Below are 26,555 nucleotides of genomic sequence, written 5' to 3' on the forward strand. Positions count from 1 at the left end.
CAGGAAGAGATAAATCGTGTATTATTACTCATTTAACTATGTTATTGTTTAGATAGTACTGAAAGCTAAAACACCTATATAACATAACAAAGAATAACCTTATTTATGTGTGTGTCAGTACCCACAGGACAAGACAAAAGATGTCAAAATGCCTGTGGAGTTGCGAGTTAACATTTGGCTTGGGCTCAGTGCAGTTGAAAAGAAGTTCAATAGCTTTGCAGAGGGAACGTTCAGTGTTTTTGCAGAAATGGTATGTCCATCATCGCTTTCTTACATTAAACTTGGATGTGAACCTTATGAATTCTATGCAATTTGAGCTCTTCTGTAATTGTTTTGCATGCCTGGCAGAAAAGGAGAGTATTATTTATTATACTGAAATAAGTGCTGAAACAAGTAGACCACATTGAAGGCAATTAATAATCAAGTCCATTGTGCCTACCAGATGAACATCAGCAAACAGAATCTGAACTGGCTAATCAGATGAAAATCTGGATTATTCCAGTGATTTCAAGACACTTGTTTTAGATTTTTATCATTGTAATTAAGATTGAGTTCTAGAACATAATGTTTTGGCATACTAATATATATTTTAATTGGTTCTTCACTTCTTTACAAATGATGCATGGATACAAGCAGTTTTTGCTTAATAATGGTTCTTTTGTAGGAGCAGAAAAAATGCCAAAAACTAACTGCTACAGGAAAAACTGGCCAAAACCAGTAGATTTCATTGACAAAGGACTATATTGTAACATGTGAATGGTAAAAGCAAAAAAAATTTGAAAGAAAAATACTTCTAGTAGTCCCACAGCATATAATAGAGATTCTTCATGATAATGATAAGCTGTAAGCGTCTTATCTCTGCCTAATTTGCATGCCTAAAGCTGCATGTAATCTACTATATCAGTTGAGGAAATGGCATTTTTACAGAGGCTAGTGTCATCATTGCACCTACGCCTGAAATACTAAATGTAGTGCTATATTAAGTAGCTTAAAATAGGCAGTGGATTTTTCAAAGCTATTATTTGTTTAGTGTAGAAGTTTATGAGGATATGGAATATCTGTTGCTCTTCATAAAGCAATCCAACAATTTTATAGCAGTAAGAACAGAACATTATAAACTAGGATAAGCCCATTAACAGCAAGGGAAATACAGTATATAATCTGTGCTGACATCAGAATTGTTTCCTGATTAGCTTCCGTAAGACTAATTATTTTCAGTTTTATGTGTTACAAAATAAAAGTATAAATAGGAGATGGAAAATGGAAAAGAATGAGAGGATTGTGCATTTAGGGAATGGAAGAAACTCTTGTTCAAATGATGCAAAGGTATTTTATTTAACAAACCTTTAACTTGGTGGGAGCTTGGCTGTAGAATAAAGTGTCAATTAATAGCAGAATCATTGCTTACATTTATAAGACAACACAGAAGAAAAAGAAATTAATGAGTAGTGGAAGGCATGGCAAGGAGGTATTTAATTTCAAATAAAGTGACTAGTAGAGTGCTTCAATTATAACTATTAAATAAACCTTTTTTTTTTTTTTTTCCTCCTGAAATCTTTTCCTTGTTCCTGAAGTACTGTTTTATTCTTTCTTCTCAAACAGTATGAAAATCAGGCTCTTCTTTTTGGAAAGTGGGGTACCTCAGGTCTTGTTGGTCGCCACAAGTTTTCTGATGTCACAGGAAAAATCAAACTGAAGAGAGAGTATTTTCTACCCCCAAAAGGCTGGGAGTGGGAAGGAGAATGGATGGTTGACCCTGAAAGAAGGTAAGATACTTCTAATTTTATTCAAGCAGGAATATAGGAATTTATAATAATTATTCTTCTGAGAGTGGAGGAAGATATCCCCTCTCTGTTTTCTTTGCTGAGAATAGTCAGAGCTTTTTAATAACTCTAAAAATACTATTGCCTTTTGTTGTTCACATACACTGGATTATTATTTTTTTGTTTATTTCACTGTATGTTGAGAAGGTCTGTGGACCCTCATGAAACAACTGTTACATGTTATTTGTCAGAGTGACTCAAGGCAGGGGATATTATATTAGGGGCTGGGGCTGTGCTGTCATATGATTCTTCTTCCCTTGACAGCTCCAGTTCATGAGGTCTCCATCTTTCCCCAGCTCCACCAGGTTCAGTCTTGCTGTGTCAGAGGCTGTCAATTCCTAAGTTGTCCCAGCTCAGCCATTTGTGTTGTCACACTTAAAATAGGACTGGGTAAATGAACTGCTCAAAAAACAAAAACCAGCATAAAAATAAAAAGGTGTGGGGTGTGTGTGTGTGTTTTATGGTGTGTTGTTTTTGTTGTTTTGGTGTGTTTTTTTTTTTAATGAAAGATTCACTCAATCTTTAATTCTTTTGTTCTTGTGAGAAATACACAGGATGTTCCTATAGAATCACTGCAGGATAATATGTGCTATTTGATCCATTTTGAAGTCATGCATGTTTGTAGGTATAAATGGATAGATTTATTTCCATATTATTTCAATGAATAGTTTGAGATGAAGAAAAGCAATAACATGGAGATGCTTTCTCAGATAACAGGAGAGAAATCTCCAGTTAAAATGCACATTTGTTTATGCCTCATACCTGATCATATTGGAAAATAGTCTTGTGGCTCTACTTGACCAGCAGGTGGCACTTAAGAACATATTTCAGTGCTTTCTGACTCACAATAACAAATGGAAATAGAAGCTATTTTCTCTAATTTGATGTTCTTTTATTTATTTTGCTTTCGAGTTAGAAACTTATCAAATGGTTACTCAGTTTGTAAATAACAGAACAGGGATAAAATCAACAATATTCTCAAATTTTAGTGTATAGCTAGTTATATAAAAGTTAGAAATACATACAGTTATCACATGGTCTGTTTTTTCTCTCTGTTTAGATGTATGATGTGTTTTTTTTCCAAGAGAAGTTCTCAAAGCAGCTGAATAATAATGGCAGTTGAAACAACTCCTGCTAGTCACACATGAGTAATTTAGCACTTATTTCTACTTCTAGAGGAGGTGCTGCAATGTTAGGAAGATGTTCTAGGAGAATAAAGTTCTTGTACTTGTGAGCTGTGTTGAAAATTGAACTTTACAAAGACCAATAATCCGGAACTACAGCATGTACATTGCTTCTGTGTATTCTCTGGGACCTACTTAAGTAATTTTGGCTTAATACTGTGTTTGCTTTGGATTTGCAGTTTGTTGACTGAAGCTGATGCTGGTCATACCGAGTTTACCGATGAAGTGTATGAGAATGAGAGCCGCTATCCTGGGGGAGAATGGAAAGCTGCTGAAGAGAGTTTCACAGATGTGGTGAGATGTATTAATCAGTGCTTTTCACTGTAAAAAGATGAGAGTTTAAGAGGAAAAGTTCCAAGATTTGCTACACAGTGTATTTTATCTACTAATACATGGAACTGCTCTGTTTTCCCTACATAAAAGAATGGAGAAAAAGCTCCACCGCCACGTGAGTTCACATGTCCTGTTGGATGGATGTGGGAAGATGATGCTTGGAAGTCAGACTTAAATCGAGCAGTAGATGAGCATGGTAAGATTTACTGTTTATATGTTATCTAATAAATGTATCTGTGTCTACCAGAGAACAAATCATAGAATCCAAGAAGCTGTATGTTGGTCTCGAGTGCAGCAGGTATTTTTGAGCCAAAAGCTTTAAAAAATTAAGAAAATAAGAAGTGTCATGTGAACAATAATCTGCTAACATGAAAGGTTCCACATACAACCCACATAAAGCTGGGTTGTATGAACAGTATGCTTAGAAATAGAACCTGTCCTTGTTTGAAATACATTTCCAAAACTTTTTTCCTACATCCAGTGTTAGTGAAATCCAATGATTAGGATTTGGCCTGTAAGATGTAGATCAGTACTGTCAATTGTTTTAAAGAAGACGGAAGCTTAGGTTGAGACGTCAAGCACCTAAAATTCTACCTTAGAGTATGTGGCAAAGCCAGGGTCGGGTTTGTCTGGTATTTCAGGTGGAAGCCTTCAGCCAGGGAAAGAGTCAACAAGCAAAACTCGAAAAATGAGCTGGCAATGTGCACTTGCAGCCAAGAAGGCCAACTATATCCTGGGCTGCATCAAGAAAAGCTTCACCAGCAGATTGAGGCAGAATCTCTGCTCTTGTGAGACCCTACCTGAAGTACTGTGTCCAGTTCTGGAGCCCCCCCATACAAGAAAGACATCGAGCTGTCAGACTGGGTCTAGAGAAGGGCCACAGAGATTATCAGAGGGCTGGAACACCTCCTTTTCAAGGACAGGATGAGAGAGTTGGGGCTCTTCAGCTCAGAGGAGAGAAGGCTCTGGGGGGGACCTTGTAGCATCCTTCCAGTAACTAAAGGGGGCCTATAGGAACGCTGGGGAGGGACTCTTTGTAAGGGCAGTGACAAGACAAGGGGAAATGGCTTTAAATTGAAAGAGAGTAGATTTAGCCTAGCTATAAGGAAGAAATTACTTACTGTGAGGGTGGTGAGGCACTGGAACAGGTTGCCCAGAGAGAGTTTGTGGATGCCCTCACTGGTGTTCAAGGCCAGGCTAGATGGAGCTTTGAGCAAGTTGGTTTAGAGGGAGGTGTCCCTTCCTATAGCAGGAGTTGAAACTAGATGATCTTAAAGCTCCCTTCCAACTGCTCTGTGATTCTCTGAAGGCTAAGAGGTGAAACAGGAGGTCTAGGAATCAAGCAAGGGAAGGAGTCTGTTTGTCCTAGTAGGAGATGACACAAGGGTGTGAAGAATTTCTATATTGTTGAAAACAAAATGATTGCTTTCATATTCATATGAATATGTGCAGGTGGTGTGCAAAACTGATCAGAATGTAAACACTACAAAACAAATTAGTTACTAGCCAGTTCCAAAATGAAGATGATTTCAGGGTCTTTCTGTGACAAGTGTAACACTGCTAAACAGAATGTTTTCAAGTACTACAAATCAGGAAAATCCTAACCAAGCAGAGCCATTGTTTATAGTTGCTACAACTCTAACGTGCTTGTCACTTTTACAAAATGAAAACTACTACCATCTTGGAACTTGTGATGAAAACAACCACTTAAACCAATAAATTGGATTCTACAGAAATAAGAAAAAGCAGTCAGTCCTTCATAGCAAAGTATCTAAGGGGTATTTAATAGTATGGAAAGCAAATAGGTAATAAAAGCAAAAGGGAAGCCTGTAGAAGACTGAAGTCAAGAAGATTTGCTAAGTGGTCATGAATTTCAATTCATTTTAAAACAGTTAAAAGTTCTCAAACAGTTACTGCTTTAAACATAAGTTAAATAAATAGCGATTTTAACAGGAAAAAGGAGATCTTATTTATTGTAGAGTACCCATAAGTGTCTTAACTGGAATGTCTGCTAGGATTCTGCAGTAACATTTTATTAGGAGTTCAATCTAGGTAAAAGACAGAGTCCTAAATACCTGACAACTGAATTCTAACATGTAGATCCAAAATACAGAAACTTCTTCCTGTGCATCAGCACCTTGTAGTAATGAATTTCATCCTAATGTCTAATATAAGCCTACCTCTTTTTAGTTGAAAATCATTACCCCTTATCCTACCACTGCACTCCCTGATAGCCCCCCTTCAAGTAATGGAAGGCCACTTTAAAGTCTCTCTGCAGCCTCCTCTAGGCTGAACAACTTCAGTTCTCTCGTCCTGTCTTCATAGGACATATCAAATAGTTTCATGTGACTAAATCTTCATTCTTTGTAGTCACAATAAAAAATAAATTCTCATGTTATTCTTATTTGTGTCTTGCATGTGTTTCTAGAAATATGCCAACTATTCAATTCTGTTTTAGGATGGGAATATGGAATTACTATTCCTCCAGACACTAAACCAAAGTCATGGGTTGCTGCAGAGAAAATGTATCATACACACCGACGAAGAAGACTGGTGCGGAAGCGTAGGAGGGATTCAGCTCAGGCAGTAACAACAGGAAGGGTGAGCAGAAGAGAGCTGTAATTACAGACTGTACTTGCACATCACAACAGTGCCTACAAAAGCAATTGCATATTTTTTTTTCATGACACTTATACAATATTGTGGATAACAGAGATTTACATCTCCTAGGGAATGTCATCATATGAAGATCAAGAAGGATGGGAATATGCTTCCTTGATTGGTTGGAAATTTCACTGGAAACAACGCAGTTCTGACACTTTCCGTCGAAGACGATGGAGACGAAAGATGGCTCCCTCAGAGACACATGGTGCTGCAGCTATCTTTAAACTTGAAGGTGCTTTGGTAAGGACACAGTATCAAAACAAAAAAAGTCCTTAAGAGGTGAATCTATTAATTTTTAGTCTCTGAATCATTAAATTGATGTGTAACTGAGGAACTAACACAGTTTATATTGTTTAGTCTGAAGGGGACCATTGAAGTAAGTACTTAAGTTCCTAAATAACATGCTTGTTGATTCTTCAAATTATTATTGTATAATGAGATCTAGATCAAAAGGCAAAATTACTTTTGTAAGTCATCTTTTCACTTTACTTACAGAAGGCTTTTCTGCAATAAAGTGAAAAGGTGACTTACAAAAGATTTTAATGTGCATAATTTAGATGTGTCAGCATCAGTACCAGAAGCAAAAGAAACTGAAATAGCTACCCTTGATGAATATTTGCAAGTATAAATAACCAAGCACAAGAAAAAAAAGAAAATAGCTAAGTATCTGAAAGGTCAGAATATTGTAGGTCACAGTTTATCAAAATTTAATTACTTGTCAAGTTTTCAGGTTAACACAGCTTCATAGGTAAGCTCTGTTTATCGAGATACAAATTTGAGCCCATAATAGTAAAACACAGTCTTGTAAGGAAACTACTTTGTTTTTCTAAGCTGATTATTCAGAGTATAGCATTAATGTTTCTTTTTTTTTTCCTTTCTCTGTTTCCTTTTTTTTTTTCCCCCCACCAAATATCAGTCCATGATTCACCACTTGGTTTGATGCCACAGAGTTGAAAACTAACTTTCTCATTTGACTGTATTTCCTGCACTATTGCTAAAATAAATCCTTAGAGCATTTCTCTGCAACAGGGCAATGCAGAAGAACTCTGCTGCACTAAGAGCTGAGGTAGCTAATGTATCTCCAGCAGTAAGACATTCTGGCAATGAGATGAAACGACTGGATTGATTTCTGCACACCTTCAGTGGCAAGATGACATGAGCTTTGTAGGAACTAAACATATTTTAATGTCCATTTACTTAAGAAATTAAGTTATACTTTTTCCAGGAAATGAGGCTGAAACCTGTATGTTCCTGCATATGGTATACTTTTATCAGATTGTTTCTGCAGTTGTAACTATGCAGTGATGTTTTTTCTTCACAAAATTTTAGGGAGCAGACACTAGTACCGATGATGGAGAAGGGAAGGGTTCAGACAAAACCAAGGACTCAGCCACAAAGGTGTTTGGTGCCAATACACCACTTGTTTCCTGCTACTTTGACAGTAGGTTCCTAGCAATTCCTTTCTTACAAATTGTCTGTTTCTCTTTGGTAGCAAACAGAATTGTAATTCTTTGTGTTTTACATGTAGACTTACAAACCTCCTGTGATAATTATCCATCTGATTCTTGATTGGAGCCTATTTATCCTACTAAGTGAAAAATACTGTTGATCATTTCAATATTATAGTCTACAGTTCATATTAGTTTATATTCTAATATTTTAAAAAGAATGAAGTAATTTAATATGGATAAAGTAATCTCATTTTGTTTGATATCAGACATTTGTAACATGGACAAAGTTCCTAAGCTATTTTTTACAAAAGCAGAATTCTAGGCCTTATTGAAAGGCATCTTTAGCATTAAGGTCCATTCATGAGAATGCAGGAAGCTAAACCAGCAGAGAATTATGTATGTACAGTTAATTTTCTGCTGGTTTGGTTCACTTAACCAACTCACTGCTAGGTCAGACAAATGCCTGACCCAGTATAAGCAGTAAGACCATACAGGTGAGTTGAGAACTATTACTTTGCCAGCCTTGACTGAATTAAAATGCCTTGAAGTTACCATAGTGGGATTCACAAAGATGGGAACACTGAGGTGTGAGTGCTAAAAGGAATAGAGCCCAATTCAGTGCCCCTCTTAAGACTCAGTATCCTTCTTGAAGATCTGTGACTGGAAAATTTGCCTTTATTTGAAACCTAAGTAACTCCTATCTCCCTTCTGGGAATAAGTGCCCAAATCTTTCAGAAGCTGAGGAAGTAATCTTGCTGTTTCTTTCAAGTAATGACCACAATAGGAGGAAAATAGCTCCTTTTCCTGCCAGAGTTCAGAGGTTTCAACTCACTGTGGTTATGAGTGGCGCTTGCTTCCAAACAAGGTCTGGAAGTGATAGAGCTGACATCTTCAAAGAAAATGTGTAGTAACTTAGCCATATGTTGCCCTGGGTCAGGGTTTCCATCACATCCTACTTTTCAGCTACTCCATCATGTTTCTGCAGATTCTTTTTTTTTTTTTTTTTTAATATATTTTAGCCACAGAAATAAGGATGCAATTGAAATTATTATGTAGAGGTAGTTGAAAGGTCTCTCCTAGGCCTTTACAAGTTCCATAATGAATAATTTAAGTTTTAGAATACCCAGTTATTGATTCTGTTTGGAAGAGCTAGATTATCACACTGTTTTAAAAAATAATAATAATAATACAAGGATTTTTAGATGATAATGCACTGAAGAAGCCCAAATAGAATTAGCATTCTTTTTTATTTTCATTTCTACTTTAAGTTAATTTGTCCTTGTGTTGGAACAAATTTTTGCAGGTTCTACTGCAAGCATGCAGAAAAGTTAATATAGTGCTTGTGCTTTTCTCAAGAAAATGTTTTAAGCATTCGTATAGACTGAAAATAGCTTCACTGTAGGAAAGATGTTTGTGCAATCCATTTGAACTTTTTTTTTCCCTTTTGATACAGGGGTGTATACTTACCACCTGCGCTGTTATGTATACCAGGCAAGAAATCTCATGGCTTTAGACAAAGACAGCTTTTCAGGTATGGAAAAATCCTACTTGTAGTGTGGAAAAGTAGGCTTACAATGAGCTAGGAATCTGAATTACCTACAGAGGATCTTAAATCTGTAAGTTCTGTGTGTAGGTCCCAGTCACTGAAACTATGCCAGGAAGGAAGCCTCGGCTTCATTGTGTATGATCCAGGTTTTGTTAGTACAGCTAAAAAATAAGTGCTCTGAACATGCACTTTCTGCTGTCAATGGAATTCTCAGTGGGGAATGGGAATTGGTCTGGTCAGGTCACTTTCCTATGACTGGTTGTTTCCCTATGCCTTAGCTTCTCTTAACCATACATGCGTACTAATAATAATAACAATACATGCAGTTCTTAAGATGTCTTACAGAAAACCTGCATAAAAGTGGGGATGAGGAAAGCTGGATGGTTGTTATGTGAGCAACTTCCTGCCAGTGTTCAATATTTTATATTAATTAATTTCTGGGATATGAACTTGTAGAAAGCTACACTGAGTTTTACTAAGAGGCAGAGATTTTGTTTGCTTTTACAAGAATAACTTCAGCACTGTTATTTCCAGCTCTTGCAATGTATTCCACCTGTGCTGTATCTAGTTAGCATCTCTGTAGTCAGACTAATTCAATGTTCAGGTTATTAAGTATTTAGTTATTGTTAACTACAATGAAAATTCCACTGACAAGTCAGAGAGTAAATTGAAATTGGATTCTATTAGAATAACTTTACACTTTATGTAAATTCAAAGAAAGATGAAAGGGACAGTTTAGAATACATTTTTATCAGAACTGTCATTCATTGGTATTCTTTTTTCCCCTTTTTAGTTAAGTCAATTGCACCTCTTATACTGTTAAATAAGATAAACAGCTGTAGATATTTTACTGCAGTTTCTTGAGAGGAAGCTGTTGGGCTTTTTTTTGTACTGCTGTCTGTCTTGTGTTTTGTCTTAAATCAATATGTAGCATTTAAAAACAATATTAAGAGACAATAAAAAATACTTCTGATTTATATATGTAGAATTTAAGAGGGGTACCTCAGACACAGTCACACGTAAACCAAAACACCTCTATTTTATTTTCTTCTGAAACTAGTTTGTAGTTATGCAAATGTTGTACAATTCTGATCAGGTACTAAAAGCTGTTGAAACTGACCTAAAAATAACCTTTAAAACAGCCTCAAGTCTTTAGCAATTGCAATTTGTACAGGAAATGTTAATGACCATCATCAGATACCTTGTGTAGAGCTCTTGATTTAAAGACCTGACAAACAGAGGGCTGCTTTAATCATACAGTTGTTTCATAAGAAGAGGTTGTTATAAATAAGATGTCTGAAATCGAAGCTTCATCTGAGTAATATAGCCTGTGAAAACTTACTTGGCACAAGCTAGTTAGAATGAACTCCTTTCTATTATTTATGGATCCATATAGTTATGTATCAGTGGAGATAGTGAAAAAAGCTTCTACAGATCATATTTAAGAGGAGTGTAGTACAGCCAATGTTTTATTTTAGTTTTATTTTATTTTTATTTTAGTTTGTGATTTTCAAGATACTGTAATCATTTTCATTTATTACTATGTTATTAAAGAGTGGTATAAAGGATGCTATTTAGTAATCAAGAGAAATTTGCTCTATTAAATGTAAGTGATATGTACAGTGTGTTGTTTTGTGTTTTTTTTTTTTCCTGTAGAACAGACTGTAGAAATAGTAATGACAGAAAAGAAGAACAATGTACTGTTTGATAAAAATTGTGCTTGTGTGCCTTATGGTTTCAGGCTTTTCAATCTTTGCATAATATTTCAGATCCGTACGCTCATGTTTCTTTCCTCCATCAAAGCAAAACAACTGAGATCATTCATTCAACTCTAAATCCTACATGGGACCAAACTCTAATATTTAATGAAATTGAGATCTATGGGGACCCACAGACAGTAGCCCAAAATCCACCTAATGTTGTTATTGAACTGTTTGACAGTGACCAAGTGGTATGTGAAAGCTTTTTACCTTGATTCTTGTTTTATCATTATTTTTTCTATTATTGTTATTTGACAATAACATTAACGACTATGATTTTCATTTTTTATTGCAGGGTAAAGATGAATTCCTTGGAAGAAGTGTTTGTGCCCCCATGGTCAAGTTAATCCCAGAAGAAGACATCACACCAAAACTGCTCTGGTATCCTGTAACAAATAATGGCAAAGCTAGCGGAGACATTCTTTTTGCTGCAGAACTTATTTTAAGGGACAAGGCATGTATTTATTATACTGTGTGTGTGTATATGTTTATGTGTGTACGTATATATGTGTGTGTGTGTCATATCATATATATTCTTTCATAGAAAGTCATAATGTAACGAATTATTTTAATGCTTGCCAAGTATTTCATTTAAGTAAGAGGAAAGAAATCAGTATTTGTGTGTGTGTCTCTTAACAGAGTGGCTCCAACCTTCCAATTCTTCCATCACAAAGAGCGCCAAAGCTTTACATGGTACCTCAAGGAATCAGACCAGTCGTTCAACTCACTGCTGTTGAGGTACTGTTTATTTTTAAGCTAACTGAAAACAAATGCAGCAATCTCATCTTCCAGGTAGCAAGATTGTTTCTTTGCTTTGAGGAGAAAAATAGTGAGAAATATCTGGGATTTTTTTAATAAGCATTTTTGGGTTTCACTTTTTCTCTCATCATTCAAACAACCTTAATGTCTTGTCAGTCATGTTATGTTTTTGGTTTTTTTTAATTGAAAAGACTCTTCTTTCCTTCTTTTTGAATATCATGCTAAGCATGCTGATCCTCGATCTTTCTCTGTCTTTCGCTTCTATTGGATTTTATTTCACAGATTCTGGCTTGGGGGTTGCGGAACATGAAAAATTACCAGCTGGCACCTGTTACATCACCGAGTCTCATAGTGGAATGTGGGGGTGAAATGGTGGAATCTGTGGTGATCAAAAACCTCAAAAAGACGCCAAATTTTCCATCTTCTGTTCTCTTCATGAAAGTTGTACGTTGCTAAAACCTATTTACTGTATAAACTATCAGTAGCAAAATGAGTTGCCGCATACTTTTTAAGGTTTGTAATGTAAGAATGAAAAGAAAAACCTGTGCATCCTTTTTTGACTTAACATAAGCAAGTTACTGAGCATGAAAATTCTAGTGAAGATCGTGTAATCATGTCTGTGTGTACATTGAAAAAGTATAGTCTGATATGCTCCAGTACAGTGGATAGATGTATGTATTTGAGAAGACATCATTTTACATATAGAAGTGTGATTACTTTCCTATTGCTAGGATGGGGGCTGCATAAGATTCAAGAATACTGAAGATTTAGGGCAACTAAAAGTATTCTTAATGACTTCTATTGAATCATTCATGTAGTCAGAAATTTCATTCACCATATACTCATAAAATGTAGTAGATCAATACTAAATCAAGTAACAGCTCTAATTTGGGGGGGAATCTTTATTATTCATTTTCCTTTTGCCTGCATTATAATCAAACTCTAACATTTTGCTTTTAGCTTTTGCCAAAAGAGGAGTTGTACGCCCCGTCTCTTGTTATTAAAGTAATAGACCACAGACCATTTGGACGGAAGCCCATTGTGGGACAGTGTACTATTGATTTACTGGAAAGCTTTCGCTGTGACCCCTACGCTACAAAAGAAGACATTGCTCCACAACTGAAAGGTAAAAAGCTGGAAAAAGACAAGTTATGCTTTCCTGTGAAATGCTAGAATAACCAACCTTTGATGTTTACTGTGCATGCTGTACTGATGAACAGCCTTCTTGTGTTGCATACTTATTTGGAGATATGACCTGAAGGAAAAAAATTAAATGGTGCAGTAGTTTGTGGGATATTAAAAGTGCAAAGGAAAGTCTAGTGTCGGAATGGGCATGCTGCTTCACTGAAGTTCTTCTTTAGAATTAACTTGAATTTTAACTACCTGCATGTTACCACTGTTCTCATTAACAAAGATACAATACAGTAATGTAGCAAAAAATGGTCTGACTGCAAAGCTGACATCTTCAACTGTATTTTTTTCCATTTTTTTCTTTTTAATTCTCTTCTTTTTTTTGACAAATATTTGTATATAGTGCACAGAAACATGATGCATATCTATTCTTAATTCATTGCCATGTTTTGCTTTCTCTGGAGGATCAAGCTTATAGTCAGTGAATTAATTTACATCTTCTGTAACTGTTTGGATTTCAAATCCCATGGAAAGTTTTAGTATGGTATTTTTCCAACGTGGTATTGTCTTATTAAAATCTTTGGCTTACAGTTAGTCTACTCTCTGCTGCACCTCGCCGGGATACAGTAATAGAAATGGAGGACACGCAACCACTGCTAGCAGCTCAGGTAGTGTCTGAAATTTGATGCTTGACTTTCTTCTTCTTCAGAGCTGTGATTTCTGATTAGCTAAGCAGCAAAACTATCAGTAATGTAGCCGCCTGAAAAGTCAGATGGAGCAAACTTCCTTTGAATACAGGAAAGCAAAGGAAATGCGATAATTATTTTATCCTCTGTTTTCATATAGTAAACATCAAACTGTAAATGTAAGTTACAGTTTACCCAGTAGCTTAGGAATTCAGTCATTCAATGGAAAGAATATGATAGTATGATAGAATATTACCCAGTCACCTACTGGTAATTTTAGAGTGGCCTGTTCTCACACAGCAGTTTCAAATAAAGCAAGCAGATGGTATATGCTTTGGTGATGACAGAATCAAAACTGCTGTAGCACAGACCTACAGCTGTTCATTTTTTTTTTTTCCCCCATAGGTATGGTTTTGCCTTTCTTACTGTACAGTCATCCAAAACTGCTAACACTGAAACATTTTCTATACTAACACCTCTTTTCTTTCCTGTTCTCTTGTGCCTTCTGACTCTTCCTACACTACTGCTCTGATTCTTTCAGGACATCCACAGTGCAGTCTGACATTACAGGTAAAAATAATTCAGCTTGCAGAATTGTATTCCTGGCTTAGAACCTCAGAAGGCAAATTCCAAACATCTTTTCAAGGAAAAATTATCCGTAATTTTAGAACTTAATCTAGAAGATATTTTCACAAATTGCTGATAGAGCTTTCTTGACAAAAATAGGCTAAGTATGCTTTAGTATGTTAATTTTGTAGGCTTTTAATCCATAACTTTGATTTTTCAAAAATACGTGTTTTTTCATTGTTACAGAGGTCCCAAAGTAAATAGTATTTGTTATTTTAATACCACTGATTGTATTATTCTTCCTTTATTTCTTCTTTAGCATTCTCATGTCATGAAACTTTACAACTGAGTTGTTTCATAGATTTTCTTATATTTATTTCCTTCATACAAATAAAGCGTCCTAATATTTAATTTATAACAGTAGAAAAATGTCTTTTCTTTAATCTGAATTAAGCCTTGTTATGTTCTAATGTTTTCTAGATGGCATAGATAGCATTTCTAAAGGTAGTAAAAATTAAGAAAAAAGACTTTAAAAAGATCCGAACCCACTGGCAAAACTGATGTGAATAGTTTTAGCTGATTTTGTTTATGATAGGAAATATTTTAAATGCTAGATAAAGTGAAACAATTTCTTTTGGAGTTTGACATCACCCAAACAAAACATAGTACAAACCTGTGTACAGTTATTGCATCCATATGAGAGAAGGAATAATATTCAAAGCAATTCAGTCTGAAATAACTAAGTACAACTGTGGAAGGCATAAGGGATATGCAGGCAATATCATAAGGACACAAAAGGCAGAAATTTCATCAATTACATTCCAATTTCCAGTGTTTAAGCAGTATGTCAACAGCACTCAGCAAAATGGCTTCTCCAACCACAGTGCATGTATGTATGGAAATACTGCATGGAGATGACCAGAATGGTAGCACAATATTAATGGGATGTGGTCTTGTGGCTGAGCTTATCTTAGCAATAATTCCATACAGAGATCTTGGAGGAAATGATTCTTATAAGTGAATCTAATAAGATTAATTACAAATATTAAGGTAATAAAAAAACTTTCTTTGGAGATTTATAAATATCCCGCTATGTCTGTGTATTAACTACTGTTATAATATTTAAATATTACTATATCATTATTAATTATTTAAAATCTTCATACTAAAAGCACCAAAATTAACAAAAATGATTCAATGACACCATTGGTGTATGAAATTTGTTCAAAAGTCTGTTTTCCAGACACTAAAATAAATGTGCTGTAAATAAAATTCTAACCCTAACTTTTGGTAGGGATCCATTCTCTTTTTTCCTATAATTTTAAGGTATTCAAAAGCTAATAGCTAAGTGTAGACATACCTTATGTATAACAATCCACAGTGAAATCAATGGACAGATTTAAAAAGAAAAAAAAAAAAAAAAAGGCAGTAACTGCTAAATGGTCTTTACCAAGTGAATATTTCACTCCAAAATCTCAAATTTATCATATGGCATTTTACCCTGTTTCCTTGGCATTCTATGAGTGCATCCTGCTTACCACTTTTAGCAATAGCATCCAAAGCCAGAGGACTCATTATTTGTTTTGATAATTTTGAAAGAAAGCCCGAAGATTTGGATTTACTTTTTCCATAACCATTTCTTCTCAATGCAAAGAAGTACATTACTTGAAGGGACACCTGAAGGTATATAAAAATATATATATATAAATCAGTATTATGCTGCAATTATATTTTGTGAATAGTCTCCAAATTTGGAGTTTCGGCAATTGTTACACAGTTGTAAGCTACCCTTCATGTTGTAAACCAGTGTTTAAACAAAGTCAATTTTAAATATGGCAATTAATTCAGTGTTGCCTATAAATTTTGTGAATTAGTAATATAGTTTCTAAGAATAAATAACTTGAGTTACCTTTAAAGCAGAAATAGACAATATTTTGCAGATTTATGGGGCACTTTGTTTTACAGTTAGACAAGACTACTAAAACATAGCAGGCCTGAAAATCCCTGAAAGATAATTATGTTCAGAATATAAATAGAGTTAAAAGAATATATCAGAATGGCGTCCTGACCTATTGATGCATTTGGCTTGTACTCATAAAATGCTTTGCTTTTCACCAAAATGTATGGATTATGCCTTTAAATTAAGCCACAATAAACACAACATGGACATGAACAAATTGCGCTAGATAATCCTGGCTTCCAAATGGAATGCATGATGCTTGCTCTTAATGGAACATCTGATCTTGTTTGCAGTATCTCTTATTCAACAGGTGAAGCGTTTTGGATTGTGCAGATTGTTATTGCACAGATAAATCTGTAGGCACACATCCTGATTGTTAGTGCATTTTATAATTCACGTTTTTTTCCAGTTTCTGAAATTCTGTAGCCTGTAAACAAACGAAAAAATGGTAGTAGAAAGGGAAAACGCTACTGATTTTTAGCAAATTGTTTTGTAAAGAAGTTGATATCTAAAATATGCAAAAAAAAAAAAAAAAAAAAAAACCAAAACACTTCAATTCTATATATGCAAAACTTGTTTGGGAAAGAATCTCTTGAATAAATTCACTTGCGCAAGTGCTCTTACTTCAGATGAAATATGTTTAAATCAGATCCGGTGTACTCTGCAAGTGCAAGTGGAAAAGCAGGGAATGCTCCAAGTACTGTGGAAATGAATAAATAGAAGCCAGAATTGAATGCTGCAGTGAAAGGTTTTGCTTTTTTATGTGAAGAAGGACAGGGAGCACAGGACTGTAGTGCCTCACAGCCCTATAAACATACAGCTTGGGATTTTTTTTGATAGTTTGTTTTTCATTTATATATATTTTCAATTAAGTTTAACATCAAGGTCATACTGACAGCAGCAAAAAAGTTATATGCATGCAGTCTGAATATTCTCTACAAGTTTTAAGGTATTGGTTACTTTACATGCAAAACTATACAAAAACAAAATACAAGAAAGCAAAGCTCTAAAAGCTTACTTAAGTCTATTAAATTCTACAAAGCATATCCTCATAATTGTTTCTATTTTTTTTTTTTAATGGATTGATCCTCCTGAGCAGCTTACAGAAAAGGTAACGTATACTATTCTTCAAAATCTATACATTGCTTTCTCACAAATGAAACCCCCAATTGAAAATATACAGTGGAAAAGTGCTACTTCTGATTAGAGTATGTTTTCAGAAGAGAGTAGTTATGTTATATTAATAGGTGGGGAAAAATATGGAAAATAGTACTCTGCTGGGCGGGGGCGGGGGAGAGGGCAGGGGAAAATCTGTTATCAGTGTTAAATAACTAAAAAAAAAATAAATCAAAACTACAGTTACTTGAACGTACAAACTGTTAGCATGTAGCAGTTGCATGAGAGTTGCTGAAGTATTGTGTTTAAGAGTTCATTGCTCATTTTTTTCTTCAACTGCATTTGAAACCTACAGGATTCTGACACGGTGGTACAGATGATTTCCACCGCGTTTAATGGAGTGATGTATGTTTAGATTTGCAGATCTGTAATTATAATTGATGTAATTATACAGCAACAATTTGAAAAGAAAAGGGAATGCCAAAAGCAAATTAGCACACTTTCCCATCAGGATAAATACCTTAAACAATTACATAACAGGTTTGCTATAGTTTTTAGAGGAATGCAATTCCTGCAATGGACCCCAGGTATGATAGACTTAAGGAAAAACACTAAGTAACTGAATGCTCCATCTAAGCGTACATTCACTTCCTCTGACTTAAGCAGTCTAGGACATAGGAAGCTATAGACGGCTGTGCTGCACTACTGGAAGATGGAGGAGAGAAATAAGTATGCCTCCAGAAATCAAACCTTTAAAATGGTTATCTAGACACAGCTAATTAATAATTGTTTTCTTGGACATGGCTCTCTGACTACTAAATGTAGTTGCATTATAGACGCCTAACCCTGGGTAAGAGAAATTCCACCTATTTCAGCCTTAATTATATTCTAAATTCTGTCTTTCATATAAACCTTTGATATTTTTTAACTGCTAACAAGTTTTGGAGAATACATTCTGATATGGTTAACTGTTGTTTTGGCTGCACAGCATGGAATGAGAGGCTCTACCTCCCTGTAAAAAGTCTTGTCTTTTTTTTTTTTTTAAAGGAGGAAGAAATTGTTGATTGGTGGAGCAAATTTTATGCTTCAATAGGAGAACATGAGAAATGTGGACAGTATATTACAAAAGGATATGATACATTAAAGGTATTGCTCTAGAAAAAAGAAGTGAATATTTGCCAACTTTAAAAGCCCCAAACCTGGTCAAAGCTGTACCCTTTGTTTTTTAAAACCTCAAAATTTAGCTGTAATGATTTCATGTAAAGGTCTGTTATTAATTCTTGTGGTAAAAGTTTAAGAAATCTGCTTCTTTACTGTATGACTCCCCTTATTGAGAGACGTATTAAGAGTTTAGTCTAACATCGAAACGGAATTTTATTCCTAAACATCCAGACTGAGAAAGTATGAACAGACAGGGGGCAGTATCAGTTAGCATTCCTTCATTAGAATTTGAAACCTTACCACTTCCACACTTTTCTAAATGCACTCAATGAAGAAGGTAAAGATTAGGTGGTGAGATGCTATTTATTGTTTTTAATGAGGCTTAAATGAAGCCTGATAGCAATTCAAATATTCCATTGCTTCCACTTAGATGTAAAAATAAAAATAGCTCTGAATTCTTTAGTTCCATAAGATATTCTAACCAATGTACAATATGCTTTCCCAACAGTGCCAACTGTTGTGGCTGATACATACAATTTCTGAACTGTGCTTTTACCCTTTCTTCTTTCTTTAAAGGTGTATGACTGTGAATTGGAAAAGGTACCAGAATTTAATAATCTAACAGATTTCTGTGATACGTTTAAGCTATACAGAGGCAAAGCTGAGGACAGTGATGATCCATCAGTTGTTGGGGAATTTAAGGTAAATGTCAGGTAATGGGCAAAAAACAGAGTACAAGAGACTGCATCCAGCATTTAAGTTTTTATCATTTTAGTAAATCTAAATGCAAGCATTTCAGCAGTTAAATACAGAGGCGTGTGTTAGTAGGGGCAACAGATGCTCTTAACTGCTTAGGTATGATCCTTTTTATTTTTCACAGAAGGAACAGCTGCACATGGCTTACACTGTATGTGATAATTGTTAATTCAAAAGAACTAATTAATATTAATGCATTCTTCCCTGTGGAACAGAACCTTCCCAGGATGTAATTTTACCTTTATGGTCTTACTCAAGTCAAATGACTTCTGAGTTATAACTTTTAAGTTGAATTAAACTGTGATTTTCCTGTTTCTATGTAAAATTGTCTATATGCATAGGATAAATAGGACTGACTTTTCTGACATTTATCTTGACTGATTCTCTGTGTTACTTTTTAGGGATCCTTTAAAATCTATGCATTACCTGATGATCCCACTACTCCAGCTCCTCCCCGCCAGTTCTGTGAGCTACCAGACAGTGGGCCTCAGGAGTGTATTGTGCGAATTTATATTGTTAGAGCTTTGCAGCTTCAACCCCAGGATAATAATGGGCTGGTAAGACTTGTTGGCTTTGGAATGTCTGTGATGTAACCCTGCTGTACTAGAGATTAAATACAATTAAGCTTATAATAATTTCTTAACAGTATTTCTTCTTATTTTGAATAGTGTGATCCTTATATAAAAATAACCCTAAGCAAAAAAGTAATTGAAGACAGAGATAATTATGTGCCTAATACTCTCAACCCCATTTTTGGCAGGTAACAAACTTCTTTGTATTTTTAATCTTCTGTATTTTAGAATGTTTTCATGCTTTCTGATAATGTCGTACAATTAACTGTTATTATGGAGATCCAGTGTAGTATTCACAGTTATAGATGGACAATTACAAATTAAGCTCCAAAAGGCATTTCACTTTGAAATCAATGGGCAGCAAAGGTGTTTGGCTAGTCTATAAATGTTCTGAATTACACACGTAAACAGCACAAACACAACATGCATCTTAAAATTGCCCTAATGCCAGAATAAAGAAATACAAAAAAGAAGGAAAATTTTTACATTTGGGAAATTTGAAAACATTTAAAACATTTATAGAAGCTCCAGCTGTGTTTGTATTGTGATTTTAAAAACATAGATTAAGTTCTAATCATACAAAAGCTATGGATTAAACAAGCATTTTTTATACCGTGGCTAATAAAGCCATACTATCAGTATCACATTGTGCAAAAAGGAATGTTGCAATATCTGTAAGACTATAAAACATAATTATTAATGAGTACAAATACCAAGGAGTGTATCAGTAGTAACTGCTGCTAGAATTATCAACACCAAAAGCATCTGTTTAACATCTTATAAAGGTCATTCCTCAAAAATAAACTTTTTGAGAAATAGTGATAACTGGACATTTTTATATTTAGAATGTATGAACTCAGCTGCTTCTTACCTCAAGAAAAAGACCTGAAAATTTCAGTCTATGACTATGACACGTTGACTCGTGATGAAAAAGTAGGTGAAACCATAATTGATCTTGAGAACAGATTTCTGTCCCGTTACGGATCTCACTGTGGCATCCCACAGCAGTACTGCACGTAAGTCATGCTGTCCATTCAAAATTGTATCTGGTAGATCTAGTCCTCACTCTGTAACAAATAAAACAAACTGGCACTTTAAAATATATAATTAAAATGAAGAAAAACAAGAATGTGGCTTCTGTTGCTTGGTTGTGTTAAGCTCACTGTATCATCTTTAAAGTAAAGCTGCAAAATCTTCAGAAGAGCCTTAAATGAAAAAAGAAAAGTCAAAGTTCAGTATTCCTTTCCTGTAGTAAAATGTATGTTTTCTATGCAGAGAACACACAACACAATTTTCTGACTTATTCATGGGAATTAACATGAAAGCATTGTTAAAGCGTTGTTTTGATATGCAAAGAAAAATGCACTCTCTCTCAAAAGGTAATTGTGTCATTATGAAGATCAATCAGCTGGTCCAGGCAGCTGCAATTCTGCCCTTTCTGGATTGGTTTAAAGCTAGTAAATACATTATACACAATCTGCAAATACCTGGAATAGTGATTAATTTTAGGACACATTTTGTTGCTTTCCTAAAAGTTCAGGTGTGAATACCTGGCGTGATCAGCTGAAACCAACCCAGTTATTGCAAAACATAGCCAGGTTTAAAGGCTACGCTCCTCCTGTCTTCTCTGAAAATGGTAGAAGGATTACCTACGGGGGACGAGATTATACTTTGGAGGAAGTTGGTGAGCTTGTTCATCTACTCTATATTTCTCTCTTAAATTCACATTGGTACAGATATAAAACTTCTCCACTATTTAGGGAAGATGAGGGGGGGAAAAAAATCTGACTCTAGTGTGCACAGATTTGTGCTAAATTCTATTTTATTTTTTTTTAAGTTTCAAATGCAAATTCTGGATCATAAGCCCTTGCTCTATTTCCTTTTTCTATTTCAGAAGCCAATAAAGTACTACATCAGCACCTAGGTCCAGGTGAAGAGCGGCTTGCCCTTCATATTCTCAGAACTCAGGGTTTGGTACCTGAGCATGTGGAGACAAGGACCTTGTATAGCACCTTCCAGCCCAACATCCCTCAGGTACTGTGAAATGGTTTTATTTCAGTTTCTTGAATGCAGAAATATTGCATTCCCATAGCAATCAGAGAAGTTGAAGTTAAATAGATGAGCCTCAAATAGAGTACGAAATCTGCAGTGGTTGCCTCGCTTAAGTCTAGTGTAGAGGGCAGTTCCTCTACAGCACGAAGGCCACCAGCCACAAATAATCAGACACAAATGATGCTGCACTTAATAAAATATAGGAGAACAAAAAATTGTAACTACAGAATGAGAACTACTTAGGCACCCAGCTGCACTGAATTCCCTAGGAATTCATGTCCCTACCACCTTCTGAATTTTTGGCATTGTTTATTTGAGGAAGTATAACATGAGGGATTGTGCTTACCCCTAGCTGGAACCTGAGAAGTTCTGACAATCTTAACATCAAGTCTGCTCTGTGGCTAGAAGATGCTGCTAAGCAAGTCAGTAGGCATTTCCAGGGAATTATCATGACCAACATGAACGTGTACATGGCACTCCCTCATTCATCTTCTCTACCACTGCAGGGAAAGCTTCAGATGTGGGTTGATGTTTTCCCCAAAAGCTTAGGACCTCCAGGCCCTCCATTCAACATCACTCCCCGAAAAGCTAAAAAGTAAGTATTTGTATTTGCACACCATCTGTCAGCCCTGACAAAGCTAACTCAATTATTTTTCTCTGAACATCTTTTCTCTTAGGTATGTCTTACGAGTGATTGTCTGGAACACCAAAGATGTCCTTCTGGATGAAAAAAGCATCACAGGGGAAGAAATGAGCGACATTTATGTGAAGGGGTAGGAGCATCCTATTCTGTAACACTTGCAGATGAATGATGTTCAGGATATCCTGGCCCAGAGAATGAATTTCAAAAATGATCTGGTTCAGCCAAATCAGTGTACCCTGTACCCTCTGAAATAGTACCCAGCTCAGAAGTACTGTAAGATACAGCATGATCAGTTACTGTTTTATAAAAAAAATCCCAGAAGTGCAGCCTTAAAAAAATAAAACCTAGAGATGAGAAGTAACAGATAAGTAGGGAGTTAGCTTTGGTGCTACGTATCCTGAAATCTTGTAAATTTCCTAGTCTTAATGTAAAAAAATTCAACAGAAACCAAAAGACTATAGAATATTTATCTAACAACTCCTAAAAAAAAAAAAAAAAAAAAAAAAATAGTAACAAACCAATTCACCACAGAGAGAGCAATAGTCTTGGCAGATCAAAAGCTTGTTTTGAGTGTTCATGTTTGCAGCACTGAACTGGAAGAGTGTGAAAGCCTCCATGCCTCTGTGAGCATCTTGTCTGGCTTGTTTGCAGCTACTCGGTAACATGGCTGTAGTACAAGCTACTGTGTGGTTCCACTGCAGCCACCAAAGATGTCCATCTGTACTTACAGATGGATGCCTGGTAATGAGGAAAATAAGCAGAAAACAGATGTTCACTACCGATCACTGGATGGAGAAGGAAACTTCAACTGGAGATTTGTTTTTCCTTTTGACTATCTCCCAGCAGAGCAACTCTGCATAGTTTCCAAAAAGGTAGGTATTTTTGAAAATTTCTATAGTTAAAACAGATTTTAACTAGCTCTGATAATTTTGTTCACTGTATACACAGAGGCAGCTTGGCTCAATTTGTCATAGTTTTCTCAATACAAATATTAAATTTAAACATTAGATTCCTTTTAGCCAGGAACAATGTTGGCCACAAGTGGCAGGCTTCTCTTTTTCTCTTGTTTTTTTCCCCCCCTTTTTTTCTTAAATATTTAGGAACATTTTTGGAGCCTTGACAAGACAGAATTCAGAATCCCACCCAAACTGATCATCCAGATATGGGATAATGACAAATTCTCCCTGGATGACTATCTTGGTAAGAAAGCAAAACAATTTTAAATTATTATATAAGGGCTGTATGTTGAAAGTATTGTTGGCTAAATAATACATTTAACTATCACAAATTACTTGAGCATTATATTTCTATACTTTGTTATATTCTTTTTAGGTACCTAGGGAAAAAATATTAAAGATCAAGTTATCTTTCATTTAAAAAAAATGAGGGTTGGTACTGCAGCTCGCTAACTACATTTTATCAATACTAATGCAGTCAACATCAAAAAGATAAGTGTAAACACAGCCTACTGCATCAAACTTGCCCCTCACAACATGCTTAAACAAAGAAGAATGTAACATGTATTTGATTTTTTTTTTTTTTTTTTCCTGGAACATGTTTGGATACGGGAAAGGTTTATATTGAACCACTTTGCTTTTTGTTGGTTACATTATGCAGTGTCTGTTTGTCTGCTAGGTTTTGTGGAACTTGATTTACATAGAACAATAATTCCAGCAAAAGTTCCAGAGAAGTGCAATATAGACATGATTCCAGAATACAAAGCAGACAGTTCTCAGAAGGCTTCCATGACTGCCTCTCTCTTTGAGCAGAAATCCATGAAGGGGTGGTGGCCATGTTGTGTTGAAAAGGATGGCTCTCGCATTTTAGCGGTATGGTTATTACTTTCCTTCTCTTCAAAATTGCAATCTTTTAATTGCAAAGGATCTACCTGGGAAAAAATTCTAATTAACCGCTGCTATGTTTGAACTCTCATAATTAAAGATATTCAAGCATATGATTAGACCTTGGACTCAGAATGTGTGAAGAATTAAACAAAATACATATTTATCATTTGCTAGAGTGTTAAGCGTTTTCAATATATGCTCTATTTTCTTCCAGTGCTTTTGCTTTTAAAACTTGATACAACTCAATAAACGAAGGGAAAAAAGTCGAAAACATTTGTCAGCAACAGCAATAAAAAAAACAAGATGCTTAGTCATTAGGCAAAGATGCAGTCATTGAGAAAAGCAGAATTGTTTTTGTTTTAGTAAATTGGAAAAAGCAATATGGAGCTTAATATGCAACTACTAATAAATCAGCAAAAACATGTGCTGTTTTTGTTGATCTTTTTTCCTATTTATCATTCTCAGACACCATTGCAGTACAGAACTTTCAGATGGAAATGGAACACCAACCCCCAGACACACACAAAATGAGCTTGTCCATGACTACTGTGTTTAGGTACCAAACAAGTATTCTTCTTGCTCTTTCAATAAGATACTATGTCATATGTTTTCTGAAGGGTAAAGTTGAAATGACACTGGAAGTTGTCAATGAAAAAGAAGCTGAGGAGAGGCCAGCTGGTAAAGGAAGAGATGAACCCAACATGAACCCCAAACTAGATCTGCCAAAGTAAGATATCTTTCTCTTACTAGCTTGAGGAACGTATTTCTAGCTACTATGATGTTCCTGACAAAAATCTTCATTTACAGTGAGCTATTATAGATTAGCTGTATCTGTCCTTTAAAGAACTGCTTCTAAAAGCCATCTGTGCTTCCTTCCACAAGCATAAGGATAAAATGCAAGATTGTTTCAGTGTAATGGCACAATATTTGAGTGACACTGATTTTAAAAAAAAACTCCTTCAGCTCTAAACTCAGAGCTTTAGATCAGAGCATTTTAAATAATTTGTACTATCACACTTAAGTATTGTCTGTATTTAAACTATGATTAATATTTGTTTGTTTTTTCAAAATATAGCCGACCTGATACTTCCTTCCTTTGGTTTACAAACCCCTGCAAGACAATGAAATTTATTGTGTGGCGCAGGTTTAAATGGCTCTTCATAGGCCTTATCATCCTGTTGATTATACTCTTGTTTGTAGCAGTACTCCTCTATTCATTGCCGGTAAGAATGTTTAAGTGTTACTTTACTCCCTACATTCTACTTTACTCTGAAATATTTTATTTTCTTTAACTGAAATTAGCACATCCTGAATGCATTCTGACGCAGCTAGAATCCTAACATCTCTTTGAAAAATACACTGAGTATTTCATATACATCATTTCACCTCGTTTCTTCCTCTCTCACTTCCACAGAACTACTTGTCAATGAAGATGGTGAAACCAATTTGAAGAAGAGTTTTTTTCCACCTCATCTTTTTAAATAGTACTGAGGTTTTGCCTCAGACTGCGGACCAAATTGAGCAAGGTTTTCCATGTATTTTGTTGGCTAGTATTTTGAACTGGAAAATAGATTACAAGAATTTAACCAAGGTTATCCAAGACTCAAGGGGTCATGACTGGTATTTTAGAAAGCAAACAAAAGACCCATGTGTATATTTCTTGAATACAGTAATATCTACCCCAGTAAGGTTCTGACTTTCCTTGCTTCTATACCAACTAGATTTTTCATGAAAATCACTCAGGAAACTGCCAGTTCTTGCTATTTCTGTTTTTCAACAGATACATCTTCTGATAATTCCTCTCCATTGGTGCACCTTGCATTTTAAATTAATGAAAAACTACACCACTATTATTACATGTACCAAGGAAATGTTACAGTGTATTAAAGATAGGTCAGATTTCATAAAATGATTCAGCATCATTCTGCTTAGGGTACAACGTTATCAAATCTACATTGCAGTAACTAGTACGTATCAGAACTGCATATATGTAGAAACAACTATATTAATATACTATTTACTTATTGCAACTTAAAAATGGTTAAATAAACTTATCCACAAGTAAAATGCAAGTTTTCAGATTCATCCATTGCAAAACTTCAGTTGCACTAAAATCAGGTTTGTAGTCTGAGATTCACCTTCATTATATGGATGGTCAAAGCAGTAGCCTCTCTATGAACATTTTCCAGTTCTTTAAACATAGGAAGTCTGCAGTAGGATCTGTACTTTGTGTGATAGTGACATACGTAACTGCATTGAGACTCCTCGTGCCTTAAAGAAAGATGGCAGTCAAAATTGCAAGAATTAAAGTCTGTATTTAGCAGTACACAGATTTCTTTTTTTAAGCAGTACTGTGAAAACTGTGCACATGTCAGGCAAAATAAATGTTACTGCCTTAATTCTGTTGAACAAGTTAGAGTAAAGGATGCCTTTACGTAACTGTGATGCCCTGTTGGTTAAAGTGGAGGCACAAGCAACAGTCATCCTGTCAAAAAGATACATCCTTATTTTTTGGTGAAAAAATGCTCAAGCATCTTGATCTGTGAA

The 26,555-nt window shown here is 35.3% G+C and overlaps 1 protein-coding gene across 6 annotated transcripts in view; it reads left to right on the forward strand.

The window, feature by feature from the left end:
- MYOF (myoferlin) overlaps positions 1-26,075 on the forward strand; it is a 66,187-nt gene extending 40,112 nt beyond the window's left edge. For 2 of the 6 annotated variants that reach the window (XM_042862887.1, XM_042862888.1), the window contains 31 exons: positions 119-250; positions 1,603-1,766; positions 3,187-3,301; positions 3,431-3,536; positions 5,799-5,941; positions 6,071-6,244; positions 7,334-7,445; positions 8,909-8,986; positions 10,771-10,952; positions 11,057-11,215; positions 11,401-11,499; positions 11,803-11,964; positions 12,481-12,646; positions 13,243-13,319; positions 14,737-14,793; positions 16,964-16,975; positions 18,028-18,126; positions 18,718-18,843; positions 19,299-19,454; positions 19,566-19,657; positions 20,315-20,485; positions 21,005-21,153; positions 21,364-21,503; positions 22,028-22,116; positions 22,199-22,294; positions 22,895-23,036; positions 23,265-23,364; positions 23,800-23,993; positions 24,626-24,735; positions 25,084-25,231; positions 25,423-26,075. In XM_042862887.1, coding sequence (XP_042718821.1) covers positions 119-250; positions 1,603-1,766; positions 3,187-3,301; positions 3,431-3,536; positions 5,799-5,941; positions 6,071-6,244; positions 7,334-7,445; positions 8,909-8,986; positions 10,771-10,952; positions 11,057-11,215; positions 11,401-11,499; positions 11,803-11,964; positions 12,481-12,646; positions 13,243-13,319; positions 14,737-14,793; positions 16,964-16,975; positions 18,028-18,126; positions 18,718-18,843; positions 19,299-19,454; positions 19,566-19,657; positions 20,315-20,485; positions 21,005-21,153; positions 21,364-21,503; positions 22,028-22,116; positions 22,199-22,294; positions 22,895-23,036; positions 23,265-23,364; positions 23,800-23,993; positions 24,626-24,735; positions 25,084-25,231; positions 25,423-25,458 — 3,786 coding nt within the window. In that variant the 3' untranslated portion in view covers positions 25,459-26,075. Of the gene's footprint in view, positions 1-118; positions 251-1,602; positions 1,767-3,186; positions 3,302-3,430; positions 3,537-5,798; positions 5,942-6,070; positions 6,245-7,333; positions 7,446-8,908; positions 8,987-10,770; positions 10,953-11,056; positions 11,216-11,400; positions 11,500-11,802; positions 11,965-12,480; positions 12,647-13,242; positions 13,320-14,736; positions 14,794-16,945; positions 16,976-18,027; positions 18,127-18,717; positions 18,844-19,298; positions 19,455-19,565; positions 19,658-20,314; positions 20,486-21,004; positions 21,154-21,363; positions 21,504-22,027; positions 22,117-22,198; positions 22,295-22,894; positions 23,037-23,264; positions 23,365-23,799; positions 23,994-24,625; positions 24,736-25,083; positions 25,232-25,422 lie in introns of those variants that run through there. The other 4 variants (XM_042862891.1, XM_042862892.1, XM_042862889.1 and 1 more) reach the window with 3 other exon arrangements.
- Positions 26,076-26,555: the final 480 nt, after the last annotated feature.

This window comes from Lagopus leucura, unplaced genomic scaffold (genome assembly GCF_019238085.1).
Source record: "Lagopus leucura isolate 7727_CA_CO unplaced genomic scaffold, USGS_WTPT01 Super-Scaffold_739, whole genome shotgun sequence".
NCBI lineage: Eukaryota > Metazoa > Chordata > Aves > Galliformes > Phasianidae > Lagopus > Lagopus leucura.